The 17,395-nt window shown below is 48.7% G+C and overlaps 1 protein-coding gene across 1 annotated transcript in view; it reads left to right on the top strand.

The window, feature by feature from the left end:
• FAM167A (family with sequence similarity 167 member A) overlaps positions 1-16,863 on the top strand; it is a 43,415-nt gene extending 26,552 nt beyond the window's left edge. Inside the window, exon 4 of the mRNA XM_030312714.2 lies at positions 13,610-16,863. Within this exon, the coding sequence (XP_030168574.1) occupies positions 13,610-13,873 (264 nt within the window). The 3' untranslated portion in view covers positions 13,874-16,863. The remainder of the gene's footprint in view (positions 1-13,609) is intronic.
• Positions 16,864-17,395: the final 532 nt, after the last annotated feature.

The following is a 17,395-nucleotide window of genomic DNA, read 5'->3' as shown; positions in this document are numbered from 1 at the left end:
TAGGACAGAACATCAATGATCTTTCCTTCTGGGTGCCAATATTATTCTTTGGACTTTTCTGTAGCTTCTGAAGTTTCCAAAAAAGGAATATATTACATATAATTGGGAAGAAAAAAGATTTAAACATAAAAGGCAAAAGAAAGAAAAGCTCCAAGCTCCTGCCTGTCTTGCCAGTGTAATCGGTACACATTCCTCACTTTGTAATCTACGGATTTTTCTAAAAAGGCATAGAATCTCCTAGACTGAGGTAAGAAAAGTAAGGCCTGGATCCCCAGAAATTCCTCTCTCAAGGTGAGAGCTGATGGGGTGGGGTTGGAAGGGGGTTGACCAGTGAGATGAAGCCCAAGAATCAGGTCCTGTCTCTTTCCTTCCTTTGACTGTCTTGCAGTAGAGAGGAAAGGGAGACAGGAGCCAGAAGCAGGAGCCTGATGGTGGCACCCATCCAGAATAGCAGCTGTAAGGGACAGGCGGGGTTCCTTTCATCCAGTCCTCTCTTCATCCAGGATAGCCAGAGTCCACTGAATGCCTGCGCTTAGAGGCTGTGTGCCGGTGGGGGCCAGGGGGAATGGGCCAGTGTTCTCTATCAGGTGCCCCCCTTTGTGGAGGAGACAGACCCAAAACACAGCGACACGGTGTGGCAAGAGCTATACTAGAGGTATAGAAAATACAGTTTCAACAGGCTTTAGGGAGCTCAGGTGCACGCGGAGTGGTCACTGTGTTCCAGGCATGCTGGACGGTGAAATTAACCAAAGGGACATACACAGATCCCTAGCTTCGTCAGCACCCGAGTGAATGCTTGGCTTTAAGCATGACTGACATCAGGCTTCTCCTGAGTCCCCATTCACATTCTTCCTATAGTAATTAAAACCCAATTCCTCTGATGGGCACCCTCCCAGTTACAATACATTACTGTGTAGTAACTGTTGGAAGAGGCCCCCGGGGTATTTGTTAAAACTACAGATCCTTCCCAGCCCTCCGTGGAAATTCAGATTCCATAAAACTAGCGTGGTGTCAGGAGCGTGATAAGTGCCTGAGGGGGGTTCTAATGCAACTGGGTCCCTAACCAGTCACAGGTGAAGTGGGAAGAGCATCAAATGTGTAACTAAACTAGACTTCCAGTCAGGTTCTACTACGTCCTAGGTGCGTGACTTTAGGAAAACGAATTAACCTAGCCCTAGGTTTTGTCATTGTGAAATGGAGATAATACATACCTACCTGGCCGAGTGTTGTAAAGGGAACACGAGGAGGACAGGGGTGGGAGGGCAGTGAGCACTTACTGAGTTCCTAAAGTAGTCAGGTACTATGTACTAAATGTGTATATTTATATCCATCACACCATGTCATATGCACGGTGCTCTTTTAAGGTAGGCACCAGCCCCATTTTGCAGATGGGAAAACTGAGGTAAAGTAGTTTGGCCAAGATCAACCGGCAGGGCAGGGGTTTGAACCCAGATCTGCCTGATCTCAGAACCTCTGCCTTGAAGGGGAAATACAGATTTCCTCCTGTGATCAAATGAGCACGAACGCACTTTGTGTTTCATGAAGTGTTATGCTCGTTCAACATATTCTCTCAACTCCCGGAACTCTGGCCAATTATCCTCCAAAGCTTACTTGATCTTGCACTCTTTCCAAGAATTCCCCCCCACCCAGAAGTCTTCATTATTCTAATACAAAGGCCACATAGGATCAGAAGAGGCTGTTCAAGCCCAGGCTGAACAGCCCCTTTCTGAGGGATGTATTATTTTACAAGCTTCTGGAACCACCCCTGTCCCCAAGCTGCCACCAGGTCAAAAAAAAAAAAAAAAAAAGAAAAAAGAAAAAAGAGCACTGCCCAAAGGCTGTTGTTGGTCACGTCCCGGGGCACAAGCCTGAGCCAGACACAGCCAGTGAGCAGGCAAAAGCCAGGGAAAGGTGACAGAGAGGCTCCCTCAAGGCAGCTGAGCTTTTGGCAGCGGAAACGGTTTCTAGGTCTGCACCAAGGGCCTGGCACTCAGGAGCCACGGCCCACAGCTGCTGGGCCAGCCGGAGCCTGCGGGCAGCTCAGGAGCCAGGGGAGAAGGAGAGTCCAAAGGCAGTCGGAAGTTCTGGCTTCTCTGCCTCCCGCGAGGCTCCCCGCCCAGGGCAGGCGTGCCCACGAGCATGAGGGCCCGAGGAGGAGCGAACTCCTCTACCAGTGCTCGTTCTAATAGTGCTAGCTAGAACAGGACCGCAGAATGCTAGAGCAGGGGGGAGCCAAAGGGCGGATCACCCTGTCTTTCAGTGAGGGAGGGACATATGTAGAGAGTGTGCCCATCAGTCAGCTCTCACAGGCCCCCGCCCAGCCCTCTCCAACCTACCCGCTCCTCAGCTCACACTCTGCTGGCAGCCCCCGTAGCCACTGCTGGCCACAGTCCACCGTACTCACCAGTTTGTGACCTTCCTAAGCCGCCGGGGCATGTGGGGGAGGGGGCACCCCCGCCTCATGCCCTAACTCTGGACTGTGACGGGGGAGGTGGGTTCCAGACGCTCCCCAGGCACAGCAAATACTCTCCTGAGGTGGGTTCTGAGTTCACCCCAGTGCCACAGGCTGCTGTGAGGTCCCCAGGCAGATGAGGCCCAAACCATCTGTTCTTCCTAAGGAGGCAGGCTCCAGGGTAAAGGAGTGTGAAAGGACTTTGGAGAGCAAAATGGACTCAATCGTGCCTGGAAGGTGGGGCAGAAAATAGAGTGGCTTCGCTTCCTCTTGAAGGCACAGTGAGAATCTATAGATAGAAACTACAGGTGCTTGGGAGCCTCGGTTACACACACAAGCCCCAGTTCCGCAGGGCTCTTGTCCCCACAGCAGCTCTCCGTCACTCCTGGTCAGCCAGTGCTTCTGGCTGGTTCGTGGGCTTGCTTGGCATCAGGCGTGAAACTCCCACTCTATCAGTTTTCAAGCCGGGAGGCCCAGAACCCAGGAAAAGTCTAGAAGTCCCAACACTGGCAATCTATAGGTCTCCTCGGGGCTCTCTATGGATGCCAGGGTGCCTCAGCAGCACCCTTCATTCAATTGACAACTGTCCCGGCTGAAGCTGGTCTCCAGGCAATCTCTTCAGGAAGACATCCCTGCCTGGAACAGTTAGTGCTTCCTGTAGGTGCAAGTTCTGAAGGCAATGCAAGGAGCTCGTGGAAGAGCAGGAACACAGTCCCCGCAGGCATGTCTCCTCTCTGTCAGCTCCCTCACCCAGAGACACCCCAGCAGGGCGTGTTGGAGGAAGCCAGCCCTCCTGGAGTCTGGCTGGAGGCCCCGCTGCAGCCCAGAGTGAGTGGCACAGTTCTAGGACCGGCTGCTGGCCCAGCGAGGCCCCCGCTGGCCGTCCAGGGCAGTGGCTGGGAAGCTGGGGAAGGCCCCACACTGGCCAAGCTAAGGACACCCTGCCTGGAAGGATCCCCGGCCTCCATTTCAAACCCTGAAGTGCTTTGGCATTACCAGCTCCGGGAACCCAGACAAGCCATGTGATGAAGGAGATGCTAAGACTCCCCTACCAGCCCCACCGGGCTGTGCTTACATGTGAAAAACAGCACAGGTGTCAGGTGCAAGCAATCACCTGCAACGTGTGTGGGAGGCATGATTTGGTGACTAGCTCTGCTCCAGGCCCTGTTGGGGAGCAAAGAAGAATGATACAGGGCCTCGGCACTCAAGGATTCCTATAACAGTAGGAGTGATGAGTGTCATATGGGAAATAACAAAATGCTGAGCCCTGCAGCTCTGACCGTGAAGAAGGGATAAAGTGGAACTTAAAACCTCTGGAACCTCATGTCCTATACAAAGTGCCTTCTATATGTGTTATTCATTGAATTCTCAGAGCAGATATTATTACTATGCCCATTTCACAGATAAGGAAATTGAAGCTCAGACAGCTTGAGCAACGTGGCCAGAGTTGCACCACTAGTGAGTAGTAGTGAAGGACTTGGAACCCACGAGCCAAGACTCTGTTCATTCTACTCACTGCCTCTCCAAGGCATGGAGGGTAGCACGGGTGAGAAAGTCAAGAATCGTTGCCCTAGGATTGTCCCAGCTGTAGAAAATCAAAACCTGGCTCTGAGGAGGTATCACCCATTGATTGATTGATTGATTCATTCATTCATTCATTCATTCATTCAACAAATGGCTTTTGAGTGCCAGAGTTATGCACCAGGCACTGGGACGGGCCTGATGAACACAGTCTTCATTTTTCCTTGCTGTTTTACCAGCTGGTGGGGAGACAGATGAGTAAACAAACACAATCGATGCCTTGTGTAGGTGCCGTGGTAGGAGGCACTTGTGGTGAGGAATATCACCAGGCCTGCAGGGTTTAGGGGCAAACACTGGGCCTGAAGGATGATGGGAGGGGAAAGAGTGGTTTTAGGAGAGGGAATAAGGACCTAGCATGGCTGCCGTGGAGGGGAAGAGGCTCAGAATGGGAGAGCTGAGGCTGGAGAAAGCAAGGGAGCCAGGAAGGCTGGTTGTACCTTTGAAAGGTTTGAAGAAGGGGAGAGACTTGTCCATCAGCCTCTTGAGTGTAGGGCCCAGCACAGACAGTGGGAGAGGAGGCAGGAAGGAGCCGGGGTGACTGTGAGTAGTGAGTATGCGAGTCTGGGCTTGTCCTTCCCAACATTCCTTTCTCAGATGTACAGTTCCCAGGCCTACCTCATGTCCAGGATGCAATCTTATCAGGTAGGGGAAGGTAATCAGCATCCCCTTTCCATATAGGGGTCGCATCACCTGCCCAGAGCCACTCATCTCCTTAGGGCTGATCTAAGACGGTGTCATAGTCCCTTGGTGCCACTGCAACCAAATTCCACAGACTGGGTAGCTTATAAACAACAGACCTCTAATTCTCACAGTCTGGAGGCTGCAAGTCGAGGATCAGGGAGCCAGCAGGGTCAGGAGACGGCCCTCTTCTGGGTCACAGACTTCTCACGAGTCCTCACGTGGTGGAAGAGGTGAGGGATCTCTCTGGACTCTCTCATAAGATCATCAATCCCATTCATGAGGGCTCACCCCTCATGACTTAAGCACATCCCAAAGGCCCCGCCTCCAAATACCATCACACTGGGCATGAGGATTTCAACATGTGAATTTTGATGTCATGCAAGCATTGAGACCAAAGCCAGCTAGAACCCAGAGCCTCTTGGGACAGATCTGGGAATTGTTCAGAGTGCATCACTCTGTCCTTCCCAAAGGCCAGTCTCATGAGTAAAGATGCAGTTTGGCCTAGGACCTTTCAAGTTTGAAAACCAAAGACCTTATCATATACATAGAGCTTGACTCTTACCACAGAGGATGGACAGTCCCTGGCAGGGCCTGAAGCGCCCCCTACTCTCTGGGCTGGCTCTGAGGTCTGCTTGAACATTCCTTCCCAGCAGACAATGGCTCCAAGGAGAGCACAAGAGCCCCTCGGAGGAGCCCAGACAGACAGACATGTCATATTCTGCCCCAGGGGATGGGAGCCATGGTGCCCTTCAGGCCACCCACACCCCAGGCCAGCAGCATCCAAGAGAACTCATGTCCAGCTTGGCATCTGCCCAAAGGCAGCAGCCACGGGGAGCGTGTGCCAGCCTGTGAATGCAGCCTCCACTTGCCGGGAACGGTGGCCCACTGCCGCCAGAGTAGGGACCTTTGAGAAACACTTGAGTCAACAGCTCTGCCTGAAAATCAGTCCATGCACAGTTTGGTTTCTAAGGGTGTTTGAAAAAAAATGAAAAAAAATTTCCCAGACCCTGAAGTTGCCTCCAGCAGCACATTTCAACGACACCACTTGCTTTCTTTCCTAACAACGTTATTCTGGCTCTTTCTCAGAGGCCAAATCCAAGATCAAATAATGAATAATATTTTCTCCAGGCTTCTAAGTGTGTTCCTACACAGTGCTGATTAAAACAATAATCTGGACCTTTCGGCTAAGTTATATAAAAATCACCAGACAGCTTACAAAAACTATTTCTAAGGTTCAAGAATTAAGACTCGTGGAGAATAGAGCGCATGCTGTCCTTTCATGCACGGCTGAGAAAATAGCCCGGATTTTATACTCTGCCTCTCTTCAACATCATTCAGAGACTAATTGTAACTGTTGGGTTGGGGTGGCTTAGATACGAACCTCAGAAATGGGGATTAAACAAAATGCCCTTGATCACCTTGGGATACTTTCTGTCTTCCTGGATTTGTGCTAATCCCAATGGTCCTCAATCCAGCTCAGTCATATCCCCTCTGGTTTGCCCTTGGTGCTTGGGTTTCTTCGGGGTGAGCTTTAGAGATAGATTTGCAAACCTCTGCCCCAAATATGCTTACAAGTGTGCACAGGGCCTTGTCTCATGCCACTGCCCCTGTCTTGTTGTTTTCTCCAAATTAAGGGAACAGAAACTTTCAGGGGCAAAGGTGCAGGATCCTCCAGAAAAATGAAGGACTAGAGAATAGAAATGAAACAGATCACAGATAGGGCTGTCAGGAGGACTTGTGTGGACGGAGGAGGTTGTGTCTGACCCGCCAGGCGTGACCACTCGTGTTAGGAAGCAGAGGCTGCTGTGGGTTAAGGCGGTATGTTCCGAAGAATTGCTTCTTGTGCTCCCAATAGTCTGATAGTTACATGCCTTTTGTATTTTTTCAAAGTCCTTAAATCTTCAGGACATTTTAGACCCGTGGATAGCAGGCCCAAGAAAGCATTCGAGCACATCCCAATGGCAACTGGGAACGAAGGCATTCGCTTCCCTGGAATGCCAAAGCATCAAGGAGTGTTCTAGACTGAGCAAGTGAAGACAGAGCCAGTGGGCAAGGTGTGCTGAGGAAGGAAGCAAATTCTCCAGATCGCCACAGAAATGCCGCTTCTCCCAAAGGCTGCAAGGGCCATTGCCAAAGAACGAAATACAGTAAAACCTTGGTTTGCAGGTAAATTTTTCTGCAAGTGCTCTGCAAGACGGGCAAACATTTCTAATAAATTTTAAGTTGATAAATGTGGGATGTCTTGCAACGCTAGTCATATGTGACACCGCAGGTCACACAATCACAATGGAGCCAATGGTTCTTGAAATTCGCTTTGATATACAAGTGCTTTAGATTACAAGCATTTGCGAATCATGCTCGCAAACCAAGGTTATACTGTACTCTCTCCACCTCCCAGAGGTGGTCTGAGCCCCTCTTTCTGTGGCCACTGCTCCTCCAACCTACCCCAGAAAGGCCTTTAACCTCCCAGACCACTCCGCTTCCTTCAGGATCTCCTCGGTTCCCAGTGCCACTCAAGTTACAGAATGCATCGCACAGAGGAGCATGGGTGGCTCAGTCAGTTAAGCGTCCAACTCTTGATTTCAGCTCAGGTCATGATCTCACGGTTCGTGGCATCGAGCCCTGTGTTGGGCCCCACTCCACACTGACATCATGGAGCCTGCATGGCTTCTCTCTCTCCCTCTCTCTTTGCCCCTCCCCCGTGTGGGCTCTCTTCTCTCAAAATAAATAAACTTAAAAAAAAAGAACGCAGGGTGCCTGGGTGGCTCAGTCGGTTGGGCATCCAACTTCAGCTCAGGTCATGATCTCATGGTTTGTGAGTTCAAGCCCCACATCAGGCTCTGTGCTGACAGCTCAGAGCCTGGAGCCTGCTTCTGATCTTGTGTCTCCCCTCCCCTGCTCATGCTCTGTCTCTCTCTGTCTCTCAAAAATAAGTAAATGTTGAGAAAAAATTAAAAAAAAAAAAGAACCCATCACACAGATGAGCCTCTGACCACCAGGATAGGTCCTCATCACCAATGCCTGCAACATCCACACTTACTGAAGGGAGAGTGATGAGCCATCCCTGTTTGCCGGGGAACAGGGAGGCTTCTGGGATATGGGACTCTGGGGACAAAAACCGGGAAGGCTCTGGGCAAATCAAGTCAGAATCATCACCCCAAATATATAGTTTTTTCTGTTTCTTTAATTGTGGTAAAATATAACATATAACATACAATTACCATTTTAACCATTGCTTTATTTTTTAAAGATTAAAAAAAATTAATGTTTATTTATCTTTGAGAGAGAGAGCAGGCGGGGGAAGGGGCAGAGAGAGAGGGAGAGAGAATTGCAAGCAGGCCCCACGCTGTCAGCTCAGAGTCTGACATGGGGCTTGAACTCAGGAACCATGAGATCATGACCTGTGTGAAAGTCAGACACCCAACTGACTGAGCCACCCAGGCGCCCCCCTTTTAACCATTTTTAAGTGTACAACTCATTAGGGACATTCACATTGTTACGCGGTCATCAGCACCGTCCATCTCCAGAAGTGCTTCCTTCTCCCCCAACTGAAGCTTTGTCCCCAGTAAACATTAACTCCTCATTCTTGTATCCGCCCCCCCACCCAGCCCCTGGCAACCCCATTCTGCTTTCTATCTCTGTGAGTCTGACTACTTAGGTCTGTCATGTGAGTGGAATTGTAAAGTACTTGTCCTTTTGTGTCTGGCTTCTTTCACTTATATATCATCCTCAAGGTTCATTCATGCTGTCGCACGTGTCCGGATTTCATCTCTTGCTATGGCTGAATAATAGGCTGTCGTATGGACAGACCATATTTTGTTTATCTGTCCTCCCGTCGACGGACACACGGGTTGCTTCCCCTATTGTGAATAATGCTGCTATAGACACGAGTGTACGAGTATCTGTTCAAGTCCCTGTTTTCAATCCGTGTAGGGATATACCCACAAGAGGCATTACTGGATCATGTGATAACTCCATGCTTACTTTTTGGAGGAACTGCCATATTGTTCTCCACATGAGTTTACTGCAGCCTTTGTTTTTGTTCCACCCCTCCCAGAGGCAGGAGTCAGCCCCTCTTCCAACTCCCCTGAGACTTGGCTACAGAGACCTCACAGCAGAGCCCTCTCACATTAGGTACTTCTGTGAATTTCCTCGGATGGCCATCCTACATTCATTGGCTATTGCAGCAGGGCCACCGATTGTCCACCAGCTCCTTCGTGAGCTTCCTCACCCGGTAGGGACACAACCTTTTACCACAATGTGCTGACATTTCTCCCCCTTTCACCAAGTACTATGCCCTAATTACAGGATTACTGGAATTGTAGGCGCTCCTCTGAAAATCCAGCAAATGCCTTTATTCTGCAGGAACAACAGGCCACCCTGGGAAGGGGGATTGGAAATCAGCACGTCCTACAGTTGAGTCTTTGCCAGGGAGAGCATTAAACTCACACTGATAGTTGAGTCACAAGGGCCAGGTTTTAGGGCCAGTGTCTCAGTCTCTTTAATAAAGTCTTAAAAGTGGGAAGTTCTGGCCAGTTTCCACATTCTACACCTTGGCCTGGAGAGAAAGAGCTTAAACAGTGAACCTCTTACCTTTGTTTGACTGGCACTATTCAGCTTACTTAGCAAATCCCTTATTATCTAATATGCTTCTCATAGTCCTTGAAATAGGCATTATCGCTTTTCTCTAGATGAAGAGACAGAAGTTCAAGGAGAGTTAGTGATTCGCCCAAACCCACACAACTAGTGAGGAGGGGGTTCCACTGGAATCCAGATTCGAACCCCAGATTCTAACCCTTCTACTGCCTCTGGGACCCAGACCACCTCCAGGTAAATGGGAACCATGGGGAGGTCACCAGCTCTGGGCTCTGATGGGCCCCCGGGTGATCCGAGTGCACCTTGCCCAGCCTGGCTGATCTTGAACAGTCCTTTAACTTCCCTGAGTTGGGTTTCCTCGTCCATGAAACAGATCGAAATACCTATCATCTAGAGCTGTGAGCATATGCAGCGAAATAATCTATATGACCTGCACCTGACAGTATGTGGCAGGAGATGGGGGATGATGTCTCTGCTGCCCACGTGCATCTGTGGCAGACAGGAAAGAAAAAGGAAGGAGGGCCTTCATCCCCAGCCCAGACCCTGCTCTGTAACCATGTCACAGTTCTCGTTCGGCACCCTCCTCAGGATATGCCATTCTCCTGACGTTCCCTAAACATTTCTGAGAAAGTTTCATTTATTAGAAAGCCTCTTAGCCGTGTGAACCTTGAGGACATTATGCTAAGTGAAATAAGCCAGTCACAAGAGGACAAATTCTGTATGATTCCACTTACATAAGGTACATCGAGCGGTCAAATTCATAGAGACAGAAAGTAGAGTGGGGGTGGGGAGTGGGGTGGGATGTTAGTGTTTAATGGGCACAGAGTTTCAGTTTTACAAGATGAAGAGGCCTCAAGATGGTGGTGATGGCCACAGGTCAATGGGAATGTGCCTGCTGCTACTGAGCTGCACACTTCAAAGTGATTGAGATGGTAAACATTTTGTTATGCGTATTTTATTACGATGAAAAAAATTTCGGGGGCAAAAATCCTTTTAGCCCTTCACTTTTTGGTTTGGTTTTTTTTTTTTTTTTTTTTTTTTTTTTTTTTTTTTTTTCCAGCCATGGGAACTCATTTCTGTATGGATTTGGTCTGATTCCCAATGGAGTTCCCTCTTCAGTGGGGCCTCAAATTGATGTTTAAGGCACAGAGTCACCCTTGGAAAATCCCTTAGTGCGAATAGGGCCAACACCGCCGGTTTTCTCTGTGGTGTTGGAACAAACACTGGTTTTCTGTGCCTCAGATGCAGTAGCTGATTTACATGCAGGGGTCATAACAAAACATATACTCTGAGCGACTCCTAAAGCAGGTACTCACACTAAGGCACCCTCAGAACCACGGACCGCTGGGGAAACAGCAGGTTCCCAGTCCCCCTCATGCTCCTTTGGGCACAACGATGGCCAGAATCCTCAGCCCTGTTGAAAGCATGGTTTTATTTCTCTTCTTTACTTTATGCAGAGTTGAATGAATCCAAGCTAAAGAAGTCTGTGAAGTGACTCCACCAAGGTGGACTTTGTCCAGTCAAAGGGAACGGGACATGTGCCTTCCTGTCACTCCTTTTTTCCAGCTGACTCTGATGGGATTTCAGTCCTAAATTGTTCTCTGACCTTTGACTGGATCAATTGGCCATAGAAAAGTAGACCTTTACCTCTACCAGGCACCCCTGCGGGCTGCATCTCACAGATACTCCCGGACACTTGCTCAAGCCTGAAATTCTCCAACTTTAAAGGATCTTTTCAGACCTAAGATCCAACTCCTGGTGACAAAGTTCAAACCTAAAACATGAAGTTCCTATCTTTTCAAAGAGCTCTATCTCCAAATTACAGAATACCCCCAAGGAGAAATGGCGGGGGGGGGGGGGGGGGGGTTCAATCAAGACCCCAGAAGCAATGAGAGTGAGCTGACACTATCTTTCAGACAAACTTGACCACCATCCGCTTCAGAAGGGTTTTAGACAACACCTGGCCCCGTTCCAGGCATGACTAAGGGCTGCATAACAAATGAATGAATGACCAACTGCCCTGTGATGAGCCTGCCATCATTAGTTTGGTGCTCTTCTAAATCAATAGAATTTCTGGTTGGCAATAAATTTGAGTTTTTATGTCCAAGGATTGAGAAGTTAGCTAGTAGACTGGGGGCTATGAACTTTAATACCAATTTCGCCATTAAAAACTTTGCTGATCCCCATGCAAGACTTTTTATCCTGATTTTTCTCATCTACGAAATGGAGAGAAAGGGGATCCATAGAAGTACATTAAAAATGAAAGAGAGCCAAAAAAAAAAAAAAAAAAAAGAACAGTAAAATGCTTACTGGCGAAGTCACTTACTTTTCTACCAGGAAGGACACTGGGTTCCAAACCTTAACAGGGGACAAGTGCAAACAGTTGTGTTCACTTGCATAACAAGGGAAAGGTTCCCTCTGGGATCTCATGGTTGATTTCTCCAAATCAGTTTGGTTCCAAGCACCAGGCAAAAGGCATAGCTGAGCTTGAAGACACAAAAATACTAAAACAAGAACCACTTGCAATTATAGGCAGAGTAAACAGTGAGAAGGAATCAACTATCATGTCATGTGGGAACAGCTGATAACCTGTCCCAGGGTTGTTAATGGAAAGTGCTCTGTGCTGGGAGCCTGAGGATGTCCTGTGAGCTCCAGCCCCCATCTCTGCCATGGCATAACTGTGACTGAGCAACTCACTGACACCCTTCCAGACTTGTAAAATGCTCATCCAAACTGCCAGGCTGATCCCTCAGGGCTGGTTGTACTGTCCTGACAAAGTCAGCACGTGAATGGATTTTGGAAACCGTAAGGGTGTTAGACCAGGTATCATGAGCCTTTTATTAGTTCACTGAGCACAGAACTAGCTCCACATCAACAATACCTGAAAAGGCAGAACTTCCTTGTCATTAGTTTGGGTTCTGGAGTCTGACTGTCTGGGTTTCTCATCTCAGCTCTGCCATTTATGACCTTTGTGATCACATAATAACTGACTCTGCGAGCTTCTGCCTCTTCATTTCTAAATTGCGGATGATGATGGTGATATTGCTTAGCAGAGTTGTAGTCAAGATTAACTGTAGCGTGTTAATATGCTTTTTATAGACTGAATCTTTGGGCCCACCCCCCCAGATTCATCTGTTGAAGCCCTTACCCGCAGTGTGATGGTATTTGGAGGTGGGCCTTTAGGAGATGGTTAGATTTGAGGGCATAAAAGTAGGGCCCCCTATCATGAGATTAATGTCCTTATAAAAAGAGAGAGCAGAGGGGCACCTGGGTGGCTCAGTCGGTTGAGCGTCTGACTTCGGCTCAGGTCATGATCTCGCAGTTTGTGGGTTCAAGCCCCACCTCAGGCTCTGTGCTGACAGCTCACAGCCTGGAGTCTGCTTCAGATTCTGTGTCTCCCTCTCTCTCTGCCCATCCCCCACTCACACTCTGTCTCTCTCCTTGAAAAATTGATAAACATTAAAAAAAGAGAGAGAGAGAGAGCAGAGCCTTCTATCTCCATCATGTGAGCATATTGCAAGAAGGTGACCGTCTGCAAGCTGTGCGGGAGGCCCTCAGTAATAACGGAATCAGCCCACCCCTTGATCTTGGACTTCCAGACCTCCAGAACTATGAAAAATAAACATCTATTGGTTAAGCCTTCCGGGCAATGGTAATTTGTAGAGCAGCCTGAGCAGACTAATCCATACCTGAAGAGCTTAGAACAATGCGGTTCATAGTAAGACATTCAACAAACATTAGCATGTTTTTGTTTGGCTTTTTTTGAAACTTTGTTAAGAAACACTGCAGGCATTGTAAATTGTTTACAGGTTTGCAGAATAATATAACAGTATACCCACCACCGGACATAAGGTATAGAACATTACCAACACAGCTGAAGCCCCCATCTGCCTTTCCCCATCACATTCCTTCCTTCCCACCCAGAGGTAACCATGCTCCTGAATTTGGTATTTGTCACTCCTATGCATTCCATTATACTCTTACTCCATCCGTACGTACCTGTAAACAATGAGACTGCACTTTAAGCCAGGACTGACATGCATCTATTCCAGGATTTAGACATTGAATCTAGCCTAACACAAAGTACTGTTTGGGAAACCCATCTGTCCCCATTTGTCATCTTGCTATGTATGTCTTTTCACCTCCCGGAGCAGGGAACATGCTAATATCTCCAGGTAGACCAACTGATGATGCAAGCTATTAATTAGGTCTCCTATCAGTGGGTCTGTGTTTGTCAGAGACTGTGGAGCTGTAACCCCCAGCCCAGCTCTCTGCTGATGCTCCCTTCCTCCCTTCCAGATGGAGATGCGGCTGCAGGACCAGCAGCTGGCCAGACAGCTCATGCGCCTGCGCAGTGACATCAACAAGCTGAAGATCGAGCAGACCTGTGACCTGCACAGGAGGATGCTCAACGATGCCACCTATGAGCTGGAGGAACGGGACGAGCTGTCTGATCTCTTCTGTGACTCCCCGCTCGCCTCCTCCTTTAGTCTCTCCACACCACTCAAGCTCATTGGAGTCACCAAGATGAACATCAACTCCCGGAGGTTCTCTCTGTGCTGAGAAGCCCTAGAAGGGGGCAGAGGAGCTAGGAGAGAGTGTTCGGGAGGTGGGGAGGGGACACGGGAAAGGAGTTGAGGCTGAGTCACCCTGAGTGGGTCTCCCCAGAGAAAGGGCTTCCCTGTGACTGGTGAACCGTGGACCCCCAAACTCCTGGCAGGTGCTCTCTCAGGGGTCCCAGCTTGCTGTGGAACCCAACAACCCTTGACTGTCTGTGACCCTGGTGTTCATCTCCATCCAGATGTTCAGTGAGACCTGGCTCCCAGGATAATATGTCTCCATCCTCCCCTCACTGACCTACATTCTTGTCTCCCAGAATCACTGGTGCTATGATCTGGGATCCCAGAGGGGACCCCCAAAAGCTGTGATTCTTGCCAAAAGCTTCACCAAGAGCACTGGGCATCCAGGGAGGAGATGAGTAGGTATGTCAGATGAGCCCATCTCCTGTTGCCGTCTTCTAAGTACTGGCTCAAATTCACCCTAAATAGGTGACTCAGCAGCCCTGACAGGGACCCACCAGGAAGGGAAAACCAGAAGGAGTGATGAAGTGGAGCTTGGGAACCCAGGCCCCACAGCTGCAGCCAGTGTCTCCGGTGAGTGGCTGGGCCAGGCTGCTGTCGGTCTTAGACCTTGGCCCTACCAGTGCCGTGTAACTTGTTTCTAGCGTGTGCCAGGACACGCCCGTGCAGCTTGAGGGGGGCAAGCACAGATGCCCTCTGTTGCCTGCCCTGGCCACACACACCAATCCCAGTCTCCAAAGAGCCCTGTTGCCGCCACCCTGCTCCTCCAGGGGCGTGGCTAAATGGACTAGGCAAGTCTGTCAGCAGATTTCCCACAACCCGAATTCTCCTGGTGGTGTCACCTCTATGTCCTTCTTGCCCTCCCCAGAAAGACTGGAGGGACCTCAGAAGCTTGCCCTGAGCCTCCTCTGAGATTCTGTGCCTGATTTAAATAACTAATTTTAATTGAATCAGACTGTTACTAATCTGTTGCTAACTTGTTAATAACTGTTTGATTTTTGTCCAAATGGTGATGCCAGTTGGGTAGGTCAAGTCCAGAAGTTAAGGATTTGACTTTAAAAGGTTCTCCCTAACAACAAGCATGACGATCAGGAAGGTGAGGACTAAGACCTCAACAGGGTAGGAAATCGAACCTGGTAGAATGCCACGTGGCACGTGTTCTCCCACCAGCGGGGTGGGGGGAGGGGAGGGTTGGCTTTTGACATCATCTGGTCACGCCTTCTTGTTCATAAAGGAGTACAGTGAAGCCAGGAAAGGAAGATGACTTCCCTTAGGTTACACAGCTCTTTAGTGGCTATAGAATATAGACAGGTTTAATCATTATTAATAATGCCTAGACAGATCATTTATTAATGAACTTGAACCCCAAAGATGGTCCTAATGCTTTGCCAAACCCGCAAACTGCCAACCCCTCTCCTCTCCACCTCCTTCAGCCCCTATATGTAGCTCTCACTTTGCCATTCAGAATATTTGGGTCAAACTCAGAGCAATGGCTGGAAAGTGGACCCACAGAACACATATTACCAATCACAATTCCGTAGTCGAAGTAAAGTGTTCTTTCATGTTTCATCTTCCTGTATAGTCTCATCAGGGCCCATGCACACTTATACACATGCACGTGCACACACACACACACACACACACCCTGACCCACATGAAGAAGGTTGTTTTTCTTTTGTGGACAGGCAGTGAGAGGATGTAAATGAATGTTCCCTAATTAGGAAAGAACATGGTCACTTTCTTGTGATTTCAAAGAGCCAGAGGATTTACACTTCCTTCGAAGAAGGTATATCAACATAGCTAAGATTTGTTTTCAGCCTGACTCTCTAAGCAGTGAGGGAAGTCAGAGGCCCAGAGGATTGGTCCACAGAAAAGACCTCAGTGGAATGCCTGGCCCTTTAGACCAGCTCCCCTCAGGCAGGAAAGGAGGGAGATTTTCTCTACCCCACACTGTCTCTCCTCAGGGATTATGTACAAGCACTGCCAAGCCCTCCAGAGGCATTCCTTCCAGGCTTCTCTGAGATGAGTCCTGGGGATGGTGGGGTAGTGGGCTGGCCCACACCCACTCACCACTCACTCTGGAAGGGCACACAGGTACACATACTCGAACTACGCAGGAAAGCCCATTCCACATTCAGCAAATAATGCCAAATTGCTTTTTTCTTTCTAGAAATCCGTCATTACAGTAATTGAAAAAAATTGGACTCAACTAAAGCTGAGTGATTTTGTTGATTTTTGTCAACCGAATTGAATTGGCGTCAACTGGGCAATTTAGTTGTTCGGTTAACCTAATGGTCCCTTCCTTGCTTTGTTCTCTGAGAGGAAACCGAGATCAAGGCATACTTTTTTGAATAGGTCTCAGCTCTTTCACTTAGTTCACCCCAAGAGAATTTTATTTTGGAATAAGGACGGACGAGAAAGAGGAGGGGACCAGAGAGGAAGAGTGGAGGGGGAGAGACCAGGTACATCTCCTTATTCATCATCCAATGTCTGTTAGCTCCCTTATTTTCACAGGGAACACAAATAACTCAACAAGTCAGTTCAGTTTTGTGAAGAGCCTGCCTTGTGGGGGGTCAAGAGATGTCTGTGAATCAGCTGCAGGCCCTGTGTCGCCAGCACCCTAGGACAATGCTCTGGCTTACCGTGTGTATACAATACTGTTTGCAGTTTCATTCATTATCTGCCCATCTCTCTGTCGTCCCCGAGGACCCTGGGTGTAAAACGTGCGGTTTCCATTGACACTACTGTGCACGGCACTGTGTGATGCCTTCATGGACTCAGCAGAGATCACAGAGGCCTGGAGAGCCTGGGTAGGCTTGAGCTGGCCTGATCCAGCCCCAGACCTCCTCCCTGTAGCAATACCAAGTGCTATTACATAATCAATGGACAATTTATAATCTTATTTTTTATGATTATTTGTTTCTATATTGCTGTTAGAAGAAGTGAAATAAAAATATTTCAAAAGAGGATACTATGTAAGGAGAAGAAATTTTCTTTCTTTTACCTTGTTCCTATTATAGCAGACACACAAAGAAAGAGAAAGAGAGAAAGGGAAGGGACAGAGGGAGAGAGGGTAGTAGGGTGGGAGGAGAGGAAGGAAGGAAGGAAGGAAGGAAGGGAGGAAAGAAGGAAGGGAGAGAGGGAGCGAGGGAGGAAGGAAGGGTGGGTGGGTGGATGGATTTGGGATTTACTTTGGTACAGACTTTGGGATTTACTTTGGAGGTAAAGCCAACCAGACACACTGATAGCTTGGATGCGGCGAGTGAAGGGAACAGAGGAATTAAGAACAGCTCTCTGGCTGGCAGCTGGATGGAGGGGGTGCCATTTACTGAGATGTAGAACACTTTGAGGGGCACATGATTGGGGCAGAGGGGCGGCCCCAGTAGTTAGGTCTCAGCCATGGTACATTTAAATGCCTATTAGACATCCAAGTGGGGAGTGAGTAGGTGGTTGGATAAAGGGACCTGGACTTCAGGAAAAGGCCAATGTTGGAGACATAAATTGG

The sequence above is a fragment of the Lynx canadensis genome, chromosome B1 (assembly GCF_007474595.2).
Source record: "Lynx canadensis isolate LIC74 chromosome B1, mLynCan4.pri.v2, whole genome shotgun sequence".
Lineage (NCBI taxonomy): Eukaryota > Metazoa > Chordata > Mammalia > Carnivora > Felidae > Lynx > Lynx canadensis.
This window is presented reverse-complemented; position numbering and strand designations above follow the sequence as displayed.